Source organism: Ammospiza caudacuta, chromosome 19 (assembly GCF_027887145.1).
Source record: "Ammospiza caudacuta isolate bAmmCau1 chromosome 19, bAmmCau1.pri, whole genome shotgun sequence".
Taxonomy (NCBI): Eukaryota; Metazoa; Chordata; class Aves; order Passeriformes; family Passerellidae; genus Ammospiza; species Ammospiza caudacuta.
This window is the reverse complement of record NC_080611.1, coordinates 9,226,308-9,245,761: the sequence shown is the minus strand read 5'-3', so window position 1 is coordinate 9,245,761 and position 19,454 is coordinate 9,226,308. Positions and strand designations below refer to the sequence as shown.

General features: G+C 40.0%; 1 protein-coding gene across 8 annotated transcripts; it reads right to left on the bottom strand.

Moving 5' to 3' along the window:
* Positions 1-6,924: 6,924 nt before the first annotated feature.
* On the bottom strand, positions 6,925-18,790 carry ZNF207 (zinc finger protein 207). 8 transcript variants are annotated; one of them, XM_058817170.1, is made up of 13 exons: positions 18,603-18,790; positions 17,052-17,178; positions 16,484-16,622; positions 15,781-15,948; positions 15,035-15,110; positions 14,492-14,539; positions 12,586-12,686; positions 11,396-11,556; positions 10,521-10,613; positions 9,090-9,332; positions 8,300-8,462; positions 7,961-8,144; positions 6,925-7,739 (listed from the first exon to the last, which is right to left on the bottom strand). In XM_058817170.1, exons 1-12 carry the CDS (start codon positions 18,641-18,643, stop codon positions 7,984-7,986), a joined length of 1,521 nt encoding a protein of 506 aa, XP_058673153.1. In that variant the 5' UTR covers positions 18,644-18,790; the 3' UTR covers positions 6,925-7,739; positions 7,961-7,983. The 8 variants fall into 8 exon arrangements, with proteins under 8 accessions (XP_058673153.1, XP_058673151.1, XP_058673154.1 ...); XM_058817168.1 differs by having other exon boundaries at positions 6,925-8,144; XM_058817171.1 differs by having other exon boundaries at positions 6,925-8,144; positions 12,616-12,686.
* Between the last annotated feature and the right edge of the window lie 664 nt (positions 18,791-19,454).

Below are 19,454 nucleotides of genomic sequence, written 5' to 3'. Positions count from 1 at the left end.
ATCATTTGAACAAATTATTTCAAATAGGAACATCAGGTACTTACAGATTAAACTAACCTGTACTGGCAGTTCTGTGGAATTTTTCTTCTCTACCAGTAAGTAGCAAATGCTGAAATTCTGCTGCTAGTTAACAGAAACACAAATTGTATTAAACCAAGGTGTTTTACCCATAATTTAGCTTTTTATTAAAAAAAAAAAAAAAGCTGCCAAACTTCAATTACTGCAATTTGTTGCTTAAGAAAAGCATGTGAAGTAAAGGCAACTATAAAACTACTTTCAGTTTGCCCTTGTGATTTTTCATACATAACCCATAAGTTTAACCAGGTCACCAGCTGCCTACTAAAAACAAAGGAAATTACAATACTTACATCATCAGGTTCCTTCATTAAAGTCCTAAAGTGTGTTTTCTCACTCTGGACTTTACAAGTGAAAGAGAAAAATGTATTTTTCCCACTTAAGTTTATGAGAAAGAAGCTAGAGAATTCAGTGCAAGTAACTAAGTGAAAATAAGAGAAAAGAAAAAAGCTCTCCATGACATCTTTGTCTCAAAGCATTACATAACTTCCTAAGTTGGAAAATGGTGAAATAGTTGCTTTTGGTTGTACTGCATTCATTTCAGGTAATTAAAATTACTGTTAGCAAAACCCAATTCTACATAGTGGCTACTAAGAGCAGGAGAAGCTGAAATGCTACAACCCATGCCCCCTTTCTGAATATGGTAGAGATTTAAGACAAAATTTAAGTGAAAGAAAGTTTAAGATGTCAGAAGTTGGAAGCTTGTATAAGGCAGCTAGCTGTCAGAGACACGCTTTAACTGCTAACAAGAGAATCTTTAACAAAGCTTTCAGGCTCTCAATGCCATGTGCTTCTCTGCTTTCAGTTAAGATGATATTGGCATTAAAATTCTACTATTTCCTCAAAACTTTTTTACTTCTTTATATCCTCAAGAAAGAAAAACCTTAAGATAAGTAAGTTCAAGACAGTATTTCTGCAGAAGTCAAATTCACTGCCATTAAAACAGCAGTGCTGCTGGCTGTCCTTACTGCAAGAAAGCCCACAAGAATTTAGGTGGTTTTGTAAACTTGTTCAGAAGGTACAAGGGCCTCATTATTCACACAGTGCCCAGGTATTTAAGTACCAAGCCTGACAATTATTCATACCAGGGACAGTCAAAACTGACTCAGCAGGATGCCAGGATATGTCTGGCTGCCAGAGCAGCAGGCTCCAGGGCTCAGCCCCTCAGCCACACCTTCCCAAGAGTGCAGTAAAACTGCATTTCCTTCAACAGAGCCTTACTGGGAATCTGTGCTCTGGCAAGCAAGACTGCACTAAGTTGCTGTTTACAGTGTGCCAGAAACCTCTCCCCAAGTGTTTTTCAGAACTTCAGAAAGAACTTTTATATACATTACACTTTACAAACACTTTGATTCCTCTTGATCCCTTAAATGGCTGTCCCAAAACTCTTCTTTCCTCTGAACTACTTCCAACTTAGCCCAACCATGACAGACAGAAGAGCAGTCACAGGCAGCTGCATTCTTACAGAACCCATTTTGATTGCAACCATACAGATTTTTTTTAAATTCTCCATGTGTGGTATGTACTTTATTTACCACATTTCCAAGTTACTTTTCTTGTTTAATAAATCAGGTGCAAATTTACCCAATTCAGCAGAGCATCAGTAACCCCTGCTCCTTAAAAAAAGTTATGTGCCCCTACTTAAGCTTAAAAAAACCTGAATTCCAAGACCTCATTTTGTTAATATCTATAAAAGTCACATTACTGAAATACTGTTACCTTTGTAAAGAAATTTCACTAACAGCAAGATGTCCAACTTTGTGAAACACAAACTGCTGCAATGAGAGCTGAAATACTGGAATATAACTAAGAACACACTTCATCCCTCAAAATAAAGAGGCATTTCAAAATTGCCTATTTTTTATTTTAAGACTCTAAGAGATTCAGATACTTTAAGCAAGAAGTACAAAGCCCCACAATGTATTATTTTGAGTTAAACAGTTTCCTTAGACATTCTAGGGAAAAAATAACTAAGCCAAATGGCCCTATAAATTAAGCAAGTGAAAGAAGTACTAGTTGCAGTAGTTTATCTTGAACAGTTGTTCTCATCTTCACTGTTATCAGGGGGAGCACCACAATGAGAATTAGCAAAGCAAGACCATGCTCAATAACCATTCTGAAACAGTTAACATGGAAATGTAAATTTTCCAGTCAGACAAGGATTTGGGGGGGGGGGCTTCTACAGGAAAAATGCAAAGGGCAGAGTACAAACAAAGAAGGGTACAACAGCAATGTGCAATCCACTCTAAGTGAATTACAACTCTATCCTTGAATTAAAATTACTTGAAATCCCATTAGGGGTCAGTATTAAACAAAATCTTGAAGAAATAAACAACTATGTTCATAAAAAAGCCTCACCACAAACTTGAAAAATATTTCAAAAACTTAAAAAAATAGTCAAACCAGACTCCCACATTTGTTTATTTACTATTTCACTGCTGTTTTGTATTCTACAAAACCAGCTGTTCTGAAACTTTCCTTAAGCAACCTCAAGCATTCACAAACAATGGATGTGCAACAGAATCAGCACCTTTTTCTTCATTAAGGGTAGAAATTTTTGCTAGGCCCTGCGTGAAAGAAGGAACATCAAATAAAGCTAATTCTGAATATGCAATAGAATCTCACAAGGTTTAAAAGAAAGTTTTTCAACTCTTACTATTGTTGCAAGAGTCAAAACATTTTCAAATTTGACGTATTTGAGATGGAGGAAGAAGTTCTCCCTGAACTGAGGAAAGAGAGACTGAGGAAAAGGTTCTCCCTGAACCTGGCAAGCTGAAAAATCTGCAGCTTTGATTTCTTCTATTCTGTGTTACCAACAAGGATCTGATCTCTATTTCTTCACAGGGCTCTACATTAATATTTGTTGAGGTGCAGCTCACAAACACAGCAGTATTAACACCTTAACCTTCTTTAAAGAAACTGTATTCTGTAATTTGGGCTACAAATTATTGTAGCAATTAACTTACTAGTTCAAATCTATTTTAAGCTTTTCAATAGATACACATCCTCAGAAGAGAAAACATTAATAATTGGTATTTACATGCCACTAATTCAGAGACTACACAAAATGAACACTACCAAACCCAAAACCAAACACAGCACAAAGGCAATGCAGGGAAGATGGGGATGGGGAGTCTTAAGGACCACCTGAGCAGCCTTGAAGGAAATGCATTCCATTAAGAGAAAAGGTACCCACACATCTTAAAACAGGTTCCCCCCCCCTTAAGACTCTTAAAAACACAGTGATAATAAAAAGAGAAATATTAATATAGAGCCCATCTACCAAAAGAGAATAAAAAACCTAAATTAAAATAAATTTAGGGGCCTTCACCAAACTTGCTGCAAGTTTGGGGACATAAATATCCAACAGCCATAAAGCTGTGAAAGCCCCCAGAATGAATAAAATAAATCCCACTTGCCTCAGACTGAACAGGGCAACACTGAGACTCTGCCTCAGCCTGTCCTATGGCAGGGCTATAGGAAGAAGAAAAATTTCAATTTTAGAAAAAACATGACCCAATTAAGTGAAAGACATGCATTAAAAATTAACAAAATTCCACTGATCAAGCAAACAAAAGAAAATGACTGCTATAGCACCTCTTTTGTTAGGTCCAAACAATATTTTTTGTTGCTAGTAGTGATTTCTGAATTGGACAGCTTGTTTTGCTTTGTATCTTGATCAATGGAACATCAGTTGTCCTGGGGCATTTCTCCCATAACTGATTGTATTTGTTGTACTAGTTCATGGAAAGTTGAGTAAAGGATTCCACCAGCCACTGAAAATGTTCACCCTTGTCTTGGTGTTCATGTAGAAACTAGACCAGTACAATTATTAAGACATTTACTAAGAAGTGTCATCAGTTACCATTTTAAATTGTGGCCCCAGCTCATGGATGGTTTATCAGTCTCAATTTAAATGAAGGTCATAACGACCTTCTTGCTGTTCATAAAACTGAAGTAATCTTGGTATTTTTGTTCTCATTTTGTATCCAAAATTATTTGATTCCTATAAAGTAACTGCAGGTTATCTATGCCATTCAATTTCATCCACGTTTTAAGACAGTAAGTTAATCAGTTCTGTGTCAGTACTGCTCAAGAGCTCCTCAGACTAAAATCCTGGCAGAAACCACAGAAGGCAGATGCAGCTGAATGTGTTTCTAGAAGCTTGTTTACATTGTCCCATGCATGCACAGAGCGAGGAATAGTTATCCACTGTTATTAGATAAACAGCCCAGCCTCAAATTTATTATCAGCACCTAAAATATCATCTGTGGGGGAAAAAAAGTAATCCAGAGGTTTCAGAAGAAATTTTCAGCCTACATATGCCAGCTAAGTAGTATTTTATTTAAAATAACTTTGCCAATGGCAGAAGGCTATTCAAATGGCTGTATGGTAGAGTTACACAAAGACTTCTAAAAATCTAACCCAGGCTTTTTCAAGGTTCTCTCATGCCAGTCTCTATCCATTTTGCCCTAAAGATCAGCTGCTTACTATAATATTGAGACCATGCATAAAATAACTGAGAACCTTCTACAGAATCCTAGACACAATAAATTCTGGCATGCTTTCTGTTAAATCTATTTTCCCACCTGTGTCTGAAATTTTCTTGTAGCCTAATCCTTTGTATTCAACATTTGCATTATATTGCAATTTCAAGGCTGGTCGAAATGAACTTGCAAGTGTGAATTTTAATGCAAGATCTGCCGTGGCAGATTTAGGCAATAACTGAAAAACAAAGCTTGTGCCCATGTAATTACATCACCAGGGTCCTGCAACAGCCCCACAAGATATGCTTTTCTGTAATCATAAAGGCCTCTGCAATCTCCTTCCAAGAAAGGATTAACTAAAGCAAAAGCCTGTTTTCATGGCTGCATTACATCAGGGATTTTGCTGGCAGAGCTATGTTGATTACACTTGGTACTGTAAACCAAGTCTTTGTCTTTATACAAGCAACTATTACATTCAAAGTAGTTTTACTGTTTTGGGGTAAATGCACCATAAATCCAACTCTCTGAACATTAAGAAGCAGTATCCAAAGAAATGCAGGCAGGGACCAACAGACAATGCAGGCACTGAAACATTTGCCTGTTTACAGAAGAATCACACAGGAGACAAAAAGTAACTGAAGACTGAAGGCAGCCACATCACAGCTCTTATTGCACAGCAATGACAGGAGCAGGAAATGAAGTATCCACGTGAAAATCACAGAAAAATTGTTCACCTGCTTGTATGCAGTACCAATGAAATACACGTGGAAGTATCTACTCAAGGGGTTTTCATAACATCACTACTAAGGAAAGATTATTCTTAAAATGCATTCAAGCTTGAAGTCTATGCAGTATTAGCTACAAAATGGTACCATTATCACAATGTGACATTCACTGTTTAAAAGAGTGAAACTTAACTAATACAACTTGCAGAATATGCCAAGTTAACAGTGCATGCAATAAGGTTTTATCCCAGGAAAAGTGGGGGTCTGGAAGCAACATATGGAAAATTACAGAAAGACACCAGAGGGAGAAGGAAATTACTTGACTGGGGCAGAAGGGCAAAGCATCCTTAAAGCAGCAGTATGATCTTCAGAGAAAAGTGAGAACTTTTATAGTTTTACAAGCAGTAGTTAATATCACTTCATAATGTACACATTTTATGTGTAATATTATAAAAAGGACAAATATAAGACATCATAAAAATCTCTTCAGTATTTTGTAATGATCCTAATTAGGTAAACAGAAGAAAATCAGAGTATAAAAGTGCTGCCCCAGCAAAACAAGTTTTATCTGTTAGACTTGTGTCTAAAGCAAGATGAAGAGCTAACAAAAGAATTGACATCAAGGCCCACTCAGAACATTTGCAAGCCAAATACTGCACATCTGACAGGTGATCAGCAGATACCAGTGATCAGAGAGGACTGCTTCTCAACAGAGGCTTGGACTTATGGTCTTAAAACTGAACACTTCAGAAAAAGGTGCCTGGCAATTCTTAATGGTTAAACCAAGGCCATTCAGCTGCAACTAGATTGCACTGGATGCTCTAGTGCTTTTGAGACATTCTGTGACCACAGTTTAGAAGCTGAGACAATGCAGCATTTTAGCTGTACTGTTATTTTTGTACTTTTAAGAGACAGTACAGAATAGAGCCACATGAAGGGCTTTAGTGCAGCTACAAAACCCCAAGACTTCCAAGAAACAGTGCCATAATGCTCAGTATCAAAATTAAGTGAAAAACTTCCACCATCTACAAAAACTATGAATATAATGACACAAAAATGCTAATGATCCTTCTACCCCACCCTAAAGAAGAGATATCCCTATTAATTAAACTGCAGATAAGGCTTGAGGCTGGAACATGTATTTAAAGTTGACCTGCAAATGAAAAATTCAGCTCTCTTTTTTCCCTGTTGAGAAGAAGTCAGAGAGGCTCTCACTTCTCTCCCCTCCAAAAAGTCTCCCTCTACATTCTCATCAGAGGTATAACACAGGAACACATGATGCCAGACTTAATTACAACCTTAAGAGGAACTTGTCACTCTACTCTTATAAACAGAGAAATTACTAATTCATAGAGGGAAGATGCCTCTTTGATAAAAGGTCTCTTACTCCAGAAACTTTCACTGAATCGCTCAAGAAAACTTAGACAACATCTGATCATAGCACACAACAGATGGTTACAGATGGTTCACCTTTCAGAGACTGCCAAAACATGAAATTCTGAACATTTAAAGTAAAAACACAGCATATCACACATTACTCTTGCCTGCTTTGCCTCTTCTGTGCACTAAGAGGGTTAAGCTATTATTTCTCTTTTGCAGGTCAACTTCAATACATTAACTGGAAGTCACTCACCCATGTGCCATGCACCTAAGCTTCTAGAAATCTTCACCTAAAGGATCCTAAAATTCATCTCCACTTGCACATTAAAAAGCATCATTTGCAAAGTGAACTAATGGGACACACCCTGGCACTAGGATATATCTCAGAGCACTTTCACATCCTACAAGCAAGTGCCAGGACTAGAAATCATTTAAAATTTATTGAGGACAAGAAAGCACAAGAAAAGAAACATATGCATTAAGAGAAGTTACAACCAAGAGTTAGGATGTGCCTCCTGCAGCCTCAATTTTGAGGAGTCAGTTAATAAGTGTACAGGTCTTTGTCTACTCAGATGTACAGCTAAGGAGTGACTTTTTAGAACAAGGAATTCAGACTTTATCAAAACAGCACCAATAACTGTGTTCATTACACCAATGGCTACCACAGCATGCATCTGTACAAACCTTTCAGGCAGTTGTCCACAGCTGGTCATGAATAAAAAGGCATATAAATTTTTCTCCTCTTTTATTACAATGAAGTTTATAACAGTACAGAAAAGTCACATGACCTTAGTGGGTCAGTTTACTTAAACCCTAGAACAGGAGGAACTCTGAATACATTAAATATTGTTACAAGTTCAGACTTTAATGTACAAGTAGTTGGGAACAGTTACAGCCCTCACCAAACTATGTTGGGGACATAAGTCCAACAGCACTTGAAGTGCTGTGAAGGCATCATTTCACAAATAGCAACGTAACATTACAGAACTTGCCTTTAAGGTGGTATGTTCATGTAATTCCAGCGCCTTCACAATTTAACGAACCATATTTACTATACTTCACTTCTAAAAACCTAGATGAAACATGAAAAAGAAGCCATACAGTATAAATTGCAACATCAGGAAAAGTTCCTGTTATTATTCCAAATAATTTTCCCTTGTAAAATAAAATGTCCAACAGCTCCTTGCATGTGGGAAGATACTTATTTTTTTTTAAGAGTCACAATGAAGCCTTAATTGACGGAAGCTCGGCTATATTAACAGCACAAGATGAGAAAAGGTTTAATCTCCAAACCTATTAGAGCGTGAGTAGGAGCATCAGTAGCGGCCACCTTGCGACATTACGGGCGGTCTCATTCCCATGGGAGGGCGAGGAGGTCCACTCTGGTACGGGGGCACCATCGGAGGTCCCTGACCGTATGGAGGCATTGCCCCAGGAAGGTATCCTGGCATGCCCTGGTGATGAGCACCATACTGACCTATAAACAGAATAGTTCAGATGCAAAGAAAAAATTTTAAATTTTTTTTTTAAATAGTGAGAAGTGTATTTTGTGAAAAGTTTCACCCCTCCCTGCTAGCATAGGCAACTTCACGAATCTTTCCAAAAATAGGAAGCTGGGAAACATATGATTACCATGAGGTGGCATGGGAGGTCTCATTCCTTGTTGCTGTGGAGGAATTCCTGGCTGTGGTGGCATCATACCTCCAATTGGTCCAACGGGTGGATTACCCAGGGCAGCCTGGCCTGGTCGAGGAAGATTGCGCTGGTATTTGGGCAACTGTGCCCTTCTCTCTTCCTAAAAGCAGGAGAGACAATCAACACATCGTGTTAGAACTCACCAAAAGCAAACAGAGGTGCAAAAAAGCAGATTACTAAACTATTTTAACTACCTTACAAATTCAAAGACTACTAGTAACATTACCCAGCAGCAGTAGGATTTGCCCCCCTTTCTGCAGACTTTCTTCCTTAATACAGACCAATTTGAGTATTCTGCATGGAACTCAAATCCTCCCTTTCCCCCAACTGAATAAAGCCTTTTTCTCTTAAAAACACAAACCTAAAGATCTCTGAACTGTAATTAATGTTCATTTGTTTTATCCATAAATTCCGTATTTCTAACTGCTGTAATAGCACCAAAACAACTTCAAACTGTTCAGTCTTTTGTTCTACACAAAAGTCCAAATGCAGTAGAAGTCCAAATTGTATTTTGGATTGAGAAATTTCCCACCACCACCAAAGCTAAGGCTTAGACTGCAGCACTGCCAATATGCCAATCATAACTCAGTTACATTTTTTCTGCATGGTCTGCACTCTCACCATTACTAAAATACACATAATGCAGAGCACAGATGAAATTCCATTCACCCTGCCATATCATCACAAATCGCATTTTTCAGTAAGACAATGAAAACATGTTACTTACCAGTGATATATCCTCATCTGGATGGATCAACTTACTGGTTGCACTGGTTGTTGTGAGGGTAGCAGGCTTACTTGTGATAGATGTAGCTGGTTTAGCTGCAGTGCTGTTTGTTGTGCTAGTGGTTGAGGCTGTAGACTGTGTGTAAGCCGGGAATGTTGGTTTGGGGGGTTCCGTTGTTGTCGCAGGTGTAGAATTCAAAGGTTTGAAATCAGTACCAACTGGCCCTGGCACAGCTGCTGCAGCCTGTGAAACACACAGACAGGTCAGTGTTTATTTCTCAAATAAAGTTTTCATTCAAGAAAACTTAAATGATGACTGTTAGACCTCTGAAACGTTCCAGTGAGATATATGATTATACAAGCTTGACAAAAGTAAAGTTCAGCCTTTTGCATACTAGAGCAACTGAAACCAAGACAAAATAAACCCCAGTATGTACACATATACACACACACACAGGAAAGTCTAAAATCTGCAGGTCAAAAACCACCACAACAAAGGAACAACAAAGAAAAAAACACCCTATACTTTATCTCAAACACCGAATTTGGCAAATATGTAAATCTTTCCTGAATCACTATTTTTAGGAGCCTCTAAGCATAGATTTATTATTAGTCTTTCACTAAATTAACATATTTCAGCAACCATTAGTTTAGAGTACAGCTCAAAGTGCTAGTATTCATTAAAATTAGGTATTTAAGAAATATTTTAATCAAATATTTAAGAAAGCTCTATTGTGTCAGGGCTTTAAGTGCTCTCTCTATAAACACAATGTAGTATTTTCACAAAGTACTATGTCTATCCACAGAACTTTAATCTTATTTGTAAATGAAGAATCAATGGAAGCAGGTAAGAGGTCCACTAGAGATTCCAACATTTCACGTCTCCTACTCCTTTGTTACAAACACCCAGTAAAAGTCTGTTTTGCAAAGCTGTATCTGAAGACACAGCAATCTCCAAAGCAAACCCTAGTTATGAGGGAATTATTTTGTTTCTAGTCACTGGATATTTACAACTATCTGAACCTCTCAATCAAAAAAAAAAAAAAAAAAACATTTTGCACATAACGCAAATTTAAAATCCCCTACATTATGATGTAACATATTAAACAGCATAAACTAAAAAGCCTTCACCATGCATCAAGCTAACCACTGCCCACTAAAATGCATTTAACTGCTTTCATGCTCTTTTAACCCTTTAGAACCAGGATGTTACATTTCATTCTTTCACACTAAGAAAAATTGAGCACTTTGACATGCTTATTTCTGGTAAGATGCAACTCATAATCAAGGACTCTGCAGTTTTACCAGCTAAACATAATCAGGAATATAATAAAAATTATCTGAAGATGTTTAGTCAATTTTAGATTTTACAGAATGGTCCAAAGGGTTAAGTTGCAAAGCAATTTGTTTTAAACTGTGACTTCCTGCGTACTTGTGCTGTGCTAGGAAACAGAGCGTTAGAAGATGCTGAGAGACTTTCTGAATTGGAGGAAGCTGCACTTGAGCTTGTGACAGGTGTCCCCATCTGTAGCATAAAAGAAAGGAAACAGTGAAAAGTCTCCAAACAAATGGGTGGAAAGTATCCACATGAAAGGATTTCTTATACTAAGCCCTTTCTTATGAAAGGACTGTATTTTTGTAAACATGTATCGTCCCCGCAGAAGCCCAAAATGCAAACAGTAAATTACAAAGGCCTCTGTAACATACTTGAAAGCAAGTAAGAACTCCAGGGCCCATAGAAAAGTGCATTCAAAGGGAAGAGGTCACAAGCCACTATCAATTCCCCACTTCCCCCCACAAAACACTGAAATTAACTTTTCACTACACTGACTTACTCCTAAACTTTTTGAAGTAAAAAACCTCCTATCTCAGGCAATGTTTAACCAGTTTAACAAGAACAAATTCGTCCGTTTATCAGTAGAGAGCCCATTATGAGCGAGAACAAGTCATGCAAAGATTTTTAACTTGGAAAGGTAGAGTTCTATGCAATCAGACTCCTGTAGCTAACACAGCTTTTCACCCACCCAAAGTTCCCTTAACAACCACACAATTAAAGGCCTTTAAAAGTGTTTCGCCTACTCCTTTCTTCCCCACTCCTTACAGAACTTCTGTCTGGTTTCAGAGCTGCTTAAAGACAAACAAAAGAATATTTTAAAATTCATTCAAGCACTACACTGAATTAAACATCAACCCAAGCAAAAACCTGAACCAGTCATTTCTTAGACCTCCTCAATAATAAATAGGCACTATTGACACAGTGGCAATTTGAAGAACATGACAAAGATTCCAGGCTCTGGGATACCTTACCTGCCCTGCGCTTGGGAACAGTGGTTTGGTAACTGGAGGCTGTGGAGTTGGTGCTGTTGCAGCAGGAGCTGGAGGCCGGTTCAGAATGCCCGGGGCTGTAACAGGCTGTGCTTGTGTCATTGGAGGCATGCCAGGCCGAGGCCCAACGGGAGGGGGCATCCCTACAAACCACAAACAACGGGCGGCGGATCAGGCTCCAGGAAGCACCAATATTCCTTTAGACAATCCCGCTCCTATGTTCCTTAGAACAAAGTTTCCCACTACAAGATGTATTTTTAAGGCAACAGTAAAATAAAACATGACAAAGGGTAATGCCAGCAGTCAACAGTCAATGGCTATGCACAGGCAGTAACCTCTAACACTTCAGAACAATGCTGGATTAAGTTGATTTTTACTAAAGCTGCAATAATGAAGTTTATGCTCTCAATAAACCAATACAATTCATGCAGTAACTGTTTCTGCCACACTGCAGGTATGCTGCCAAGAGCACGGATGATACTGTTACAAAATCTGAGAGACTGAATTGCTTCTGAACAGTATCAGAAGTGCGAGCGAGCCACTGCCAGCTTTGCTGGGGTCAGCAGCAAAGTGGACTGGGACATCTCACAGTGTCACCACAACACCTGCACTTGGTGTGTGTGGAGCTCGAGGAGAGGGACAGTGGCAAGTTAACAGCTCCCATGGGTTCCATCAAGCAAACCAGTTACTGGTCAGATGGAACACCCAGGGAACCCAGGGCTACTTAAGAGCTGCACAAGCCCAACAAACATCTTTTCTAGCTATGGTAAGAGACCAAAATGTCAGTTAAGTTTCTTCACACTGCAGGCTCATTAGCTGGGTAACTATTCCACTCAGCTATTCCCCACTTTGCACATTTTAAGTCATTACTGTTTTCCAACCGCAGCCACAAACATTAATTTAAAAAAAAGGGATGAAGAGAGACCAGGCAACACAACAGTGTGAGAAAATGCAATAAATCAAAGAAACAGTATTTTGTTTTTTACTTTAATAATGGTATAAAAGTAAAATAATTATTTATAATCAGAAGCTATGAATCAACCACCTCTGCACACAGTGGCTTCTGTGGCAGTCCAACCACATGAAGGTGGTGGGTGGTGGCATAAGTCTGTATATTCATTACATAAATTCTAAATCTTAGCAGAAAGAAATAAATATAATTAAACTCTCACCATAGTACGAGTTCGACAACCCTGACCTACCTGGTGGCATACCAGGCATAAGAGGTGGGATTCCTGGCCCAGGAGGCATCATTCCACCCATTGGCATCATCCTATTGAAAAGAAAAATGAGCACTGGTATGAACACACATAATCAAGTTTTAAGACAATTGGCACATCCCTGTATTAGACAAAAAATAATGGTAAATAATTTCAAGAAGCTCTCAAGAGAGGGAATTCCAAACCAGCTCCACAAGAATAAAACCAAAACATAACCCAGCACCCAAAACCCCAAACACTTATTTGAACTTAAATTTCTCAAGATCTCACTGTCTCTAATATGAGATTTCCAGAACTAGTGTCTCTTGAAATCTCTGTCAAGACTACAAGCTGCAGCTGAGTGTTCCAAGAACCTGATCTCAGTACATTCATGGAGTGTGAATGTAGGAAAACCAGCTAGCTCCAATCACACCACAATCACTGGATATCTGCTACTACTCCTCTCTGACACTGACTGGCAGATAACCCAGAGCTGCAGAACTATCCAAAAAACATTGACAAAAGCAGAGCAGAGATCGCAGGGCAAGAAAGCTTCCAGAATTTCAATTGCAGAAAACAATCCATATACTAATGATAAAGTGGGATTTTGGTTTTTTAATATGAGACATCCTCATTGTAACATATTTTTTCTCCACATTAAAAAGAAACCATTTGGTTTCTCTTCCTAAATGAATATGTTTGAGCCCTTTACAGGGAACAAACAAGTGTAGCTTAATTTTACTTAATTTTTTGCAGACATTAAAAAACGGATTAGGGAAACAAAATAAAAGAATGTTTATTACTTTAGTGAGCAAGATCAGCTGATCTGCAGCACTCCAGTACAAACCAAAATCCCACTAAGAAGCAGTTTCTGTTTGTATGACAATTAAGACACCTTCACCACTGCTGTTTTCAGATCAAATGCCATGAACAAGTGAGCATTCTTTCTGGCAAGTCTGATTTCTGCTCTCAACTCATCTATCACTGCAGAGGCAGCAATGACTGGGAACACAGACCCATCATCCCTTTTTTGGTTGGAGAAGGCAAAGTCAGTCTTGCCACCCAGCAGACACCAAAACAAGTGCTGGGTGCTCACTGCCTGCTGCTCCAGAATGACTTCTGAGAAACTGCAGATAGTGCTAGAACTGGTGTCACACCAACACCAAAGTTGCTTTGTCTCTCCTAATTTTTTGGTCATTGTTAAACAAAATTTAATCAGGTTAAGAAAGCAAAACTTTAGATTAGACAAAAGCATAATGCAACATCATCCTCTCCCCCCAAAATTAAATGCAGTGAAATTTTGGCAAATTAATTTGTGTTTTTACAGGTGACATAACATACACCTGAAGTTAACAGGGAATTTAATGAGGACTAAGCGTCTGACAATCTGATTAAATTCTGTTGAGTTTCCACCCAGAAAAGCTAAATTTCTGATCAGCATCCACACCATGTTCGACTATGATGTGATTTTTCAATTCAAAGGCTGTTAAATCAATATTTATGTCTCAGAAGTCAAGGAGCTTTCCCCTCAGTTAACTTAAAAGTTTAGATTAAACTGAGTTTCTGCAGAATGTCCTGCAGTGTGAAGGATCAAGCCCATAGAGCTGCTCAAGCTCTGGTTCAAGAGAGGCTTTAAGTCTCTAAGGGTCTGCTTGGTTTATATTTTGTAGAATGCATTTCACATACAGTTTTGTAATATTCATTTAGATAAAACATAAAACCTTCACATATTATACAGTAACAAAACCTAACTAGACACCTTCCCCAAATTCTTAGGCAATATTCAAAGGTTTTCAGTAAAATAATTTCTAGCTTATCAAAAACATGACATAAAATGGCATAATGAATGTACCTAGAATTACATTAATGAGATGCTTACATGTTTCCACCACAAAATGACTGCATGTATTTTCTCTGTTGATGTAATCTGTGAAAATTTATGACAAAATCAAAAATCTAACTGTGAATTTCCAAACACATTGTGATAGGGTATGGTGTCAACCCCGTAACAAGCATAAAAACCAACATCTTTTGCCCAAAACACAAGAAAAATATAAACAACCCAGTACTTTTTTCCCTGTTATGTTGATGACTGATAACCAGATGCACAACATATGTGCAATACACAAGGGAATAGTGGCTCACAGAAGGCTCTAAACCAACACAACAAAATTTTGTATTAATATATTACTACTTAATAACTATTAAGTCAGGAGAAAGACAAGATACTTTATGCATAAACCCAGCTTGGCCATATTTAACGTGTTGGTTTACAGCCATCCAGTTCTTTGGCTAGTCTTAAATATTTAAGTTACAGAGTTCACAATTCCCTATTGTACATTCTTTTAATTAGCTTTACTTTTTCTATGAGTTTAAAATGCACAGTATGAACATGTAATATTAAGTCTTTCTTGCTACTCACCCAGGTGGCATTCCAGGCATAACTGGAGGCATTCCAGGCATCATAGGTGGAACACCTGCCATTAATGGGGGTATACCTTAAAAGAAAAATAAATTGTCAACAACTCTGATAACATACAGTAGCAAGCAAGTGTCATCTGATAAGTTTACACTGGATAAATGCTTTACAGCAAGTTCTAAAAAACTGGGTTCTGAAATAATACTGCTTACAAACAGTGCAATATAAGCACTATCTGCAAATTTGACTTTGATTGATTGTCCTCAGCCCTGCAAGACTGTGAATTTCCTTAGGGGTCTCCAAAGAAGACATCTTACTACAAGAGAGCATCCTTCACTCACTGATCAAACTCTTTCCTCACTGCACCTGTGGCCTGTATACACAGGTACAGAACGGCCTGTTCTGTGTTAGAAGTCTCCAGATGCACAGCAGCTCTGCCCTGTTTCCAAACCCTGGGATAAACAGTATGAACAAGTATCACTGCTAGACTTCTGTTTGAAGCACTAACCTGCCTTACAACCACAACCTTCAATCTACATGCCAGCATCAGGTATCTGAATCTAGTCCACCAAGGAAGATGTGCTCATGCACAGAGGAGGGAAGAAAATGAACAAACTGCTCATGTGCACCTCCCAGAACTATTCTGTGACTCCAGTGATAAAAGGGCAGATTAGCACTCAAGCATACAGGCAGCAATTCGTGTTTCTGTGAGGTTTTCAGCAATGACCTACCAGAACACACCCACTCACCTGGAGGCATCCCTGGTGCACCTGGCACAGGAGGCAAACCTGGCTGTGCCATTGGGGGAATGTACCCCTGCTGTGGCTGAACTTGCTGGGGTTGAAATGAAGTTGAAGCTGCAGATTCATCATCTTCATACTCATCAGAATCATCCTGTTGTTTCTTTTTCTGGCTCTCTGCAGACAGTACAACGCATACAGTCAAACTAAACACAAATTATATTCCATAAAATTAACTAACAGCAAAATTCAAACTTTGCCAGTGCCCAAAAAGTCACAGAAATACAAAGAAAGAATGCTGTGAGCCCACCTGCAGCCACAAATTAAGGGAAGGAACGTGACTCACACTGAACATACAGAGGGATCTGCCCTTGTATCAATATCATGCTGTCCTGCATAAACCAAAGCAGTTCAACCAAAGGCTTGAACAGCAAAGAAACTGAAGCATTTGGGAATCACCAGGACAGTTTTACCTCTAGCCTTTCCTCCCCTTACCCTCACAAACAAATGACCATGTCCATATTCGTTAGGTAATTGTTGTAGCTGCTCTGGCAGCAGCTACTTCTGAACAGGAAAGGAAAAATCCCTCCCACATGGCTGGCAAATGCCTGGAGCTGCTGTCAGAGAAGGAATTAAATCCCACTCTCACTGAGTGCCACAGCTGAGTAAGGAACACACCAGGGAAATGACAACCAGCCACATTCCACCTTACCCTGAGTTTTTTGTTCAAGTAACCTCCTCCGTTCCTCCATGTCTTTTTCTGGAATGCCTTCCATTCCATAGATTTCCAGTTCAATGTCTGTTCTTCCGGGAATAGCATTTGGAACAGCATCTATTGTTTCTTTATGTACCTAAAGAAAAAAAAAAGCCAAATAAAACCTGCTGACCACATTTCAGGGTAAATTCTCTGTGCTCTTCAGGCAGTTTGAAGACAGAAAAGGAACACCCTTAATGGGACTAATCTCTCTGGCCAAGCATTTTCTTGATCTGTGCCTCCTAATCTCTGGTAACTACCATTACCCCTAAAACCAGCTTACATTAACTTAGAAAAACTGAGACAGCACAATTCCTTCACTCCTACAAAACACTCCTGAGCAAGATCTCTGCTGCACAGTGGCCATTTGACTGCTGACACAGCAGGACTCCTGTGCTGCAAAGAGGCCATTGCTGTCTTTTTCTCCCCCGTTTTACAGACTCTGGAAGCCCCTAACCCCCATCTTCAGGACATTTAAATTTCAGATACTGTAAAGAAAAGCTCACGTAAATCTAAAACTCCTTACCTGCATGCAGTGTATAGCTAAACCAGGTCCTGTATACAGTTTCTTATGACATATATGGCATTTAAAGTGCTTTGCTTTTTGATGCTGTATAAGGATTTTCTCATCATCAAAGTCCCTATTACAGTACCTATTGAAGACTGTTAAGGAAACATTTAATACTGGAAGTGACCTTTTAGATAGGACTAAGGTAATGAGCATCAGTGTGATTTTTCTGAAGCAAAAGAAAGGCACAAGAAGCATCTCTGAGCATTCAAAGGGTGACAAATATTTAATGGATGTCTGAAAACAAACACCCTCATCCAGTCCAGCACACCCCTCTTTACACAGGTACAGAAGTGGGAAGGTGTCTGCACACAATCAGAATCATCATCTGATTCCATATTGCTTGACTCGTGGTTTTCAAGTCCTACCTATTTTTCTCTTCAGGGGTGTGAATGCTGCTACAGCATTAAAGGAGAAACAGGCTTGAAATCAGCAAAAGGGAAATTACGCAAATCACTCAGAAATGCCTCTTTAATCAATCACCAGTAATGAACAATCATAAAAGAGAACAAAGGTTTTAGTTTAAAATTCCCTTCCTCTTCCAGTTATCCAGCTATCAATTTTTATGACACAGCATAATTTGCTGCAGTAAATGAAGAATTCTTCGCTTTTAAAAAGAAATATTTTAAGCAAAGAACTGTTTGGACGTCTACGTAACACCAGAGGCAAACTGCATTTCCTTTCTGTGGGCCAGCATTGATATTTCAGCAAACATTCCACACATTTCCCTAGGTGAGAAAAATACACATTATCTATTTATTATTAAGAAAATGTCAACGTTGCTAACACACTGTGTCTCTTGCTTCCACCAAAACGTGAAATAATGTCTAAAACAATCACAGATGCCTCCCAAGACAAAATGGTAAAATACCTCGGAGCACCTTTTAAGCTTATTTATTAAACAATTCTAGAGAACAGAAACGTAAGAGAGAGGGTAGATTTATAATCACTCCAAAAGTGAGTACATTCTGAAGGAGCGCTCAAATAAAAATTCACCAGTATTTCTAGATACTGAACAATTAAACCTGATCATGATGCAGCAATTATAAACTGAAAGCTCCCCCCGTCACGAAGAAAAAAAAAAAAGCTTTAAAAATTCTCTTTTAACCACATCCCACCTCATTCCGTGAATAAACGTATTTATCAGTAGCAGGATTTTCTCCCTTTAACATTCTCCCTCACAAGGGATAAAGACAATTCTCCATTTCCCGCTGCCCCGGCTTTAAGGATCGGGCGGGAGGCCGCGGCCTCGGCGAGAGCGACAGGAGCGGGCCGGAGGCCGTGAGGGGGGTGGGGAGCACAGGAAGGCCACGGACTGAGCCCCATCCCGAGGAGCACAGGGCTGGAACAGGGCCAAGCACCGCCACAAACTGTAAGAAGCGTGCGGAGAAGGGCTGAGCCCCATCTCGGTACGAGACGGAACGGGACCGAGCCCCGACCGCGCCAGGCCGCGCTACTACCTCCCCCACCCAGCTCTCTGCATCCGCCGCGTCCCACACAGAAGGATACCAGCACCAAGGCTTCAGCTGCTTCTTCTTCTTACGGCCCATGGCGGCGTCACCCCGACCTACAAGGCAAGAGAGCCGAGCGTTCCCTCAGAACGGCAGCGACCGCGCGGCCGCCCCGGACCGAGCGAGAGGCACAAAATGGCGGCTGAGCTCCCTCAGGCGCCGCTGCGGCCTCCGAACTCCCAGAACGCACCGCGCCAGCAGGGCGGGCGGCGCCCACGTGACGCGCTCGCGGTCGCCCCCGCCGGGCTGTCCCGTGACGCCTCACGGCGCCGCCGCCATTTTGCCCAGTCGGGGCTGTAACGGCTCTGCCTGCGGCCCCTGAGCGTGTCACGGGAACAGTCACGGAGTGGTTTGGGCTGGGAGGGTCCTTAAAGCCCATCTTGCTCCACCTCTCTGCCATGGGCAGAGACACCTTCCACTAGACCCGGTTGCTCAAAGCCCTGTCCAACCTGACCTTGAACACTTGCAGAGATGGAGCAGCCACAGCTTCTCTGGACAGCCTGTTCAGGGCCTTAGCGCTCTCAGAGCAACGAGTTTCCTCCTAATCTAAACTGTTGCTTGTCTTCGTGTTTCATGTCACAGAGAAACTGTGTTTTCCCCATTAAATGTTACTGGGCAGGAAGCTGGCTGCTCTGTGCAGTGTTCTGGTACTGGCTGTGCCTGTGTTGCTGGGTGCGAGCACACAATAAAACCAACTTAAATGTGTTGAGCCATCAGTTACCTGTCTCTGGATGGGGGATGGTCCCTCTGTTACAGTGACAATCCATCAGGGTGTGTGTCTGTGTTACCCCCATGGCTCTCCAGCTCACTTACAGGTCCACCAGGTGCTTAGAAGAGAATCACAGAATCA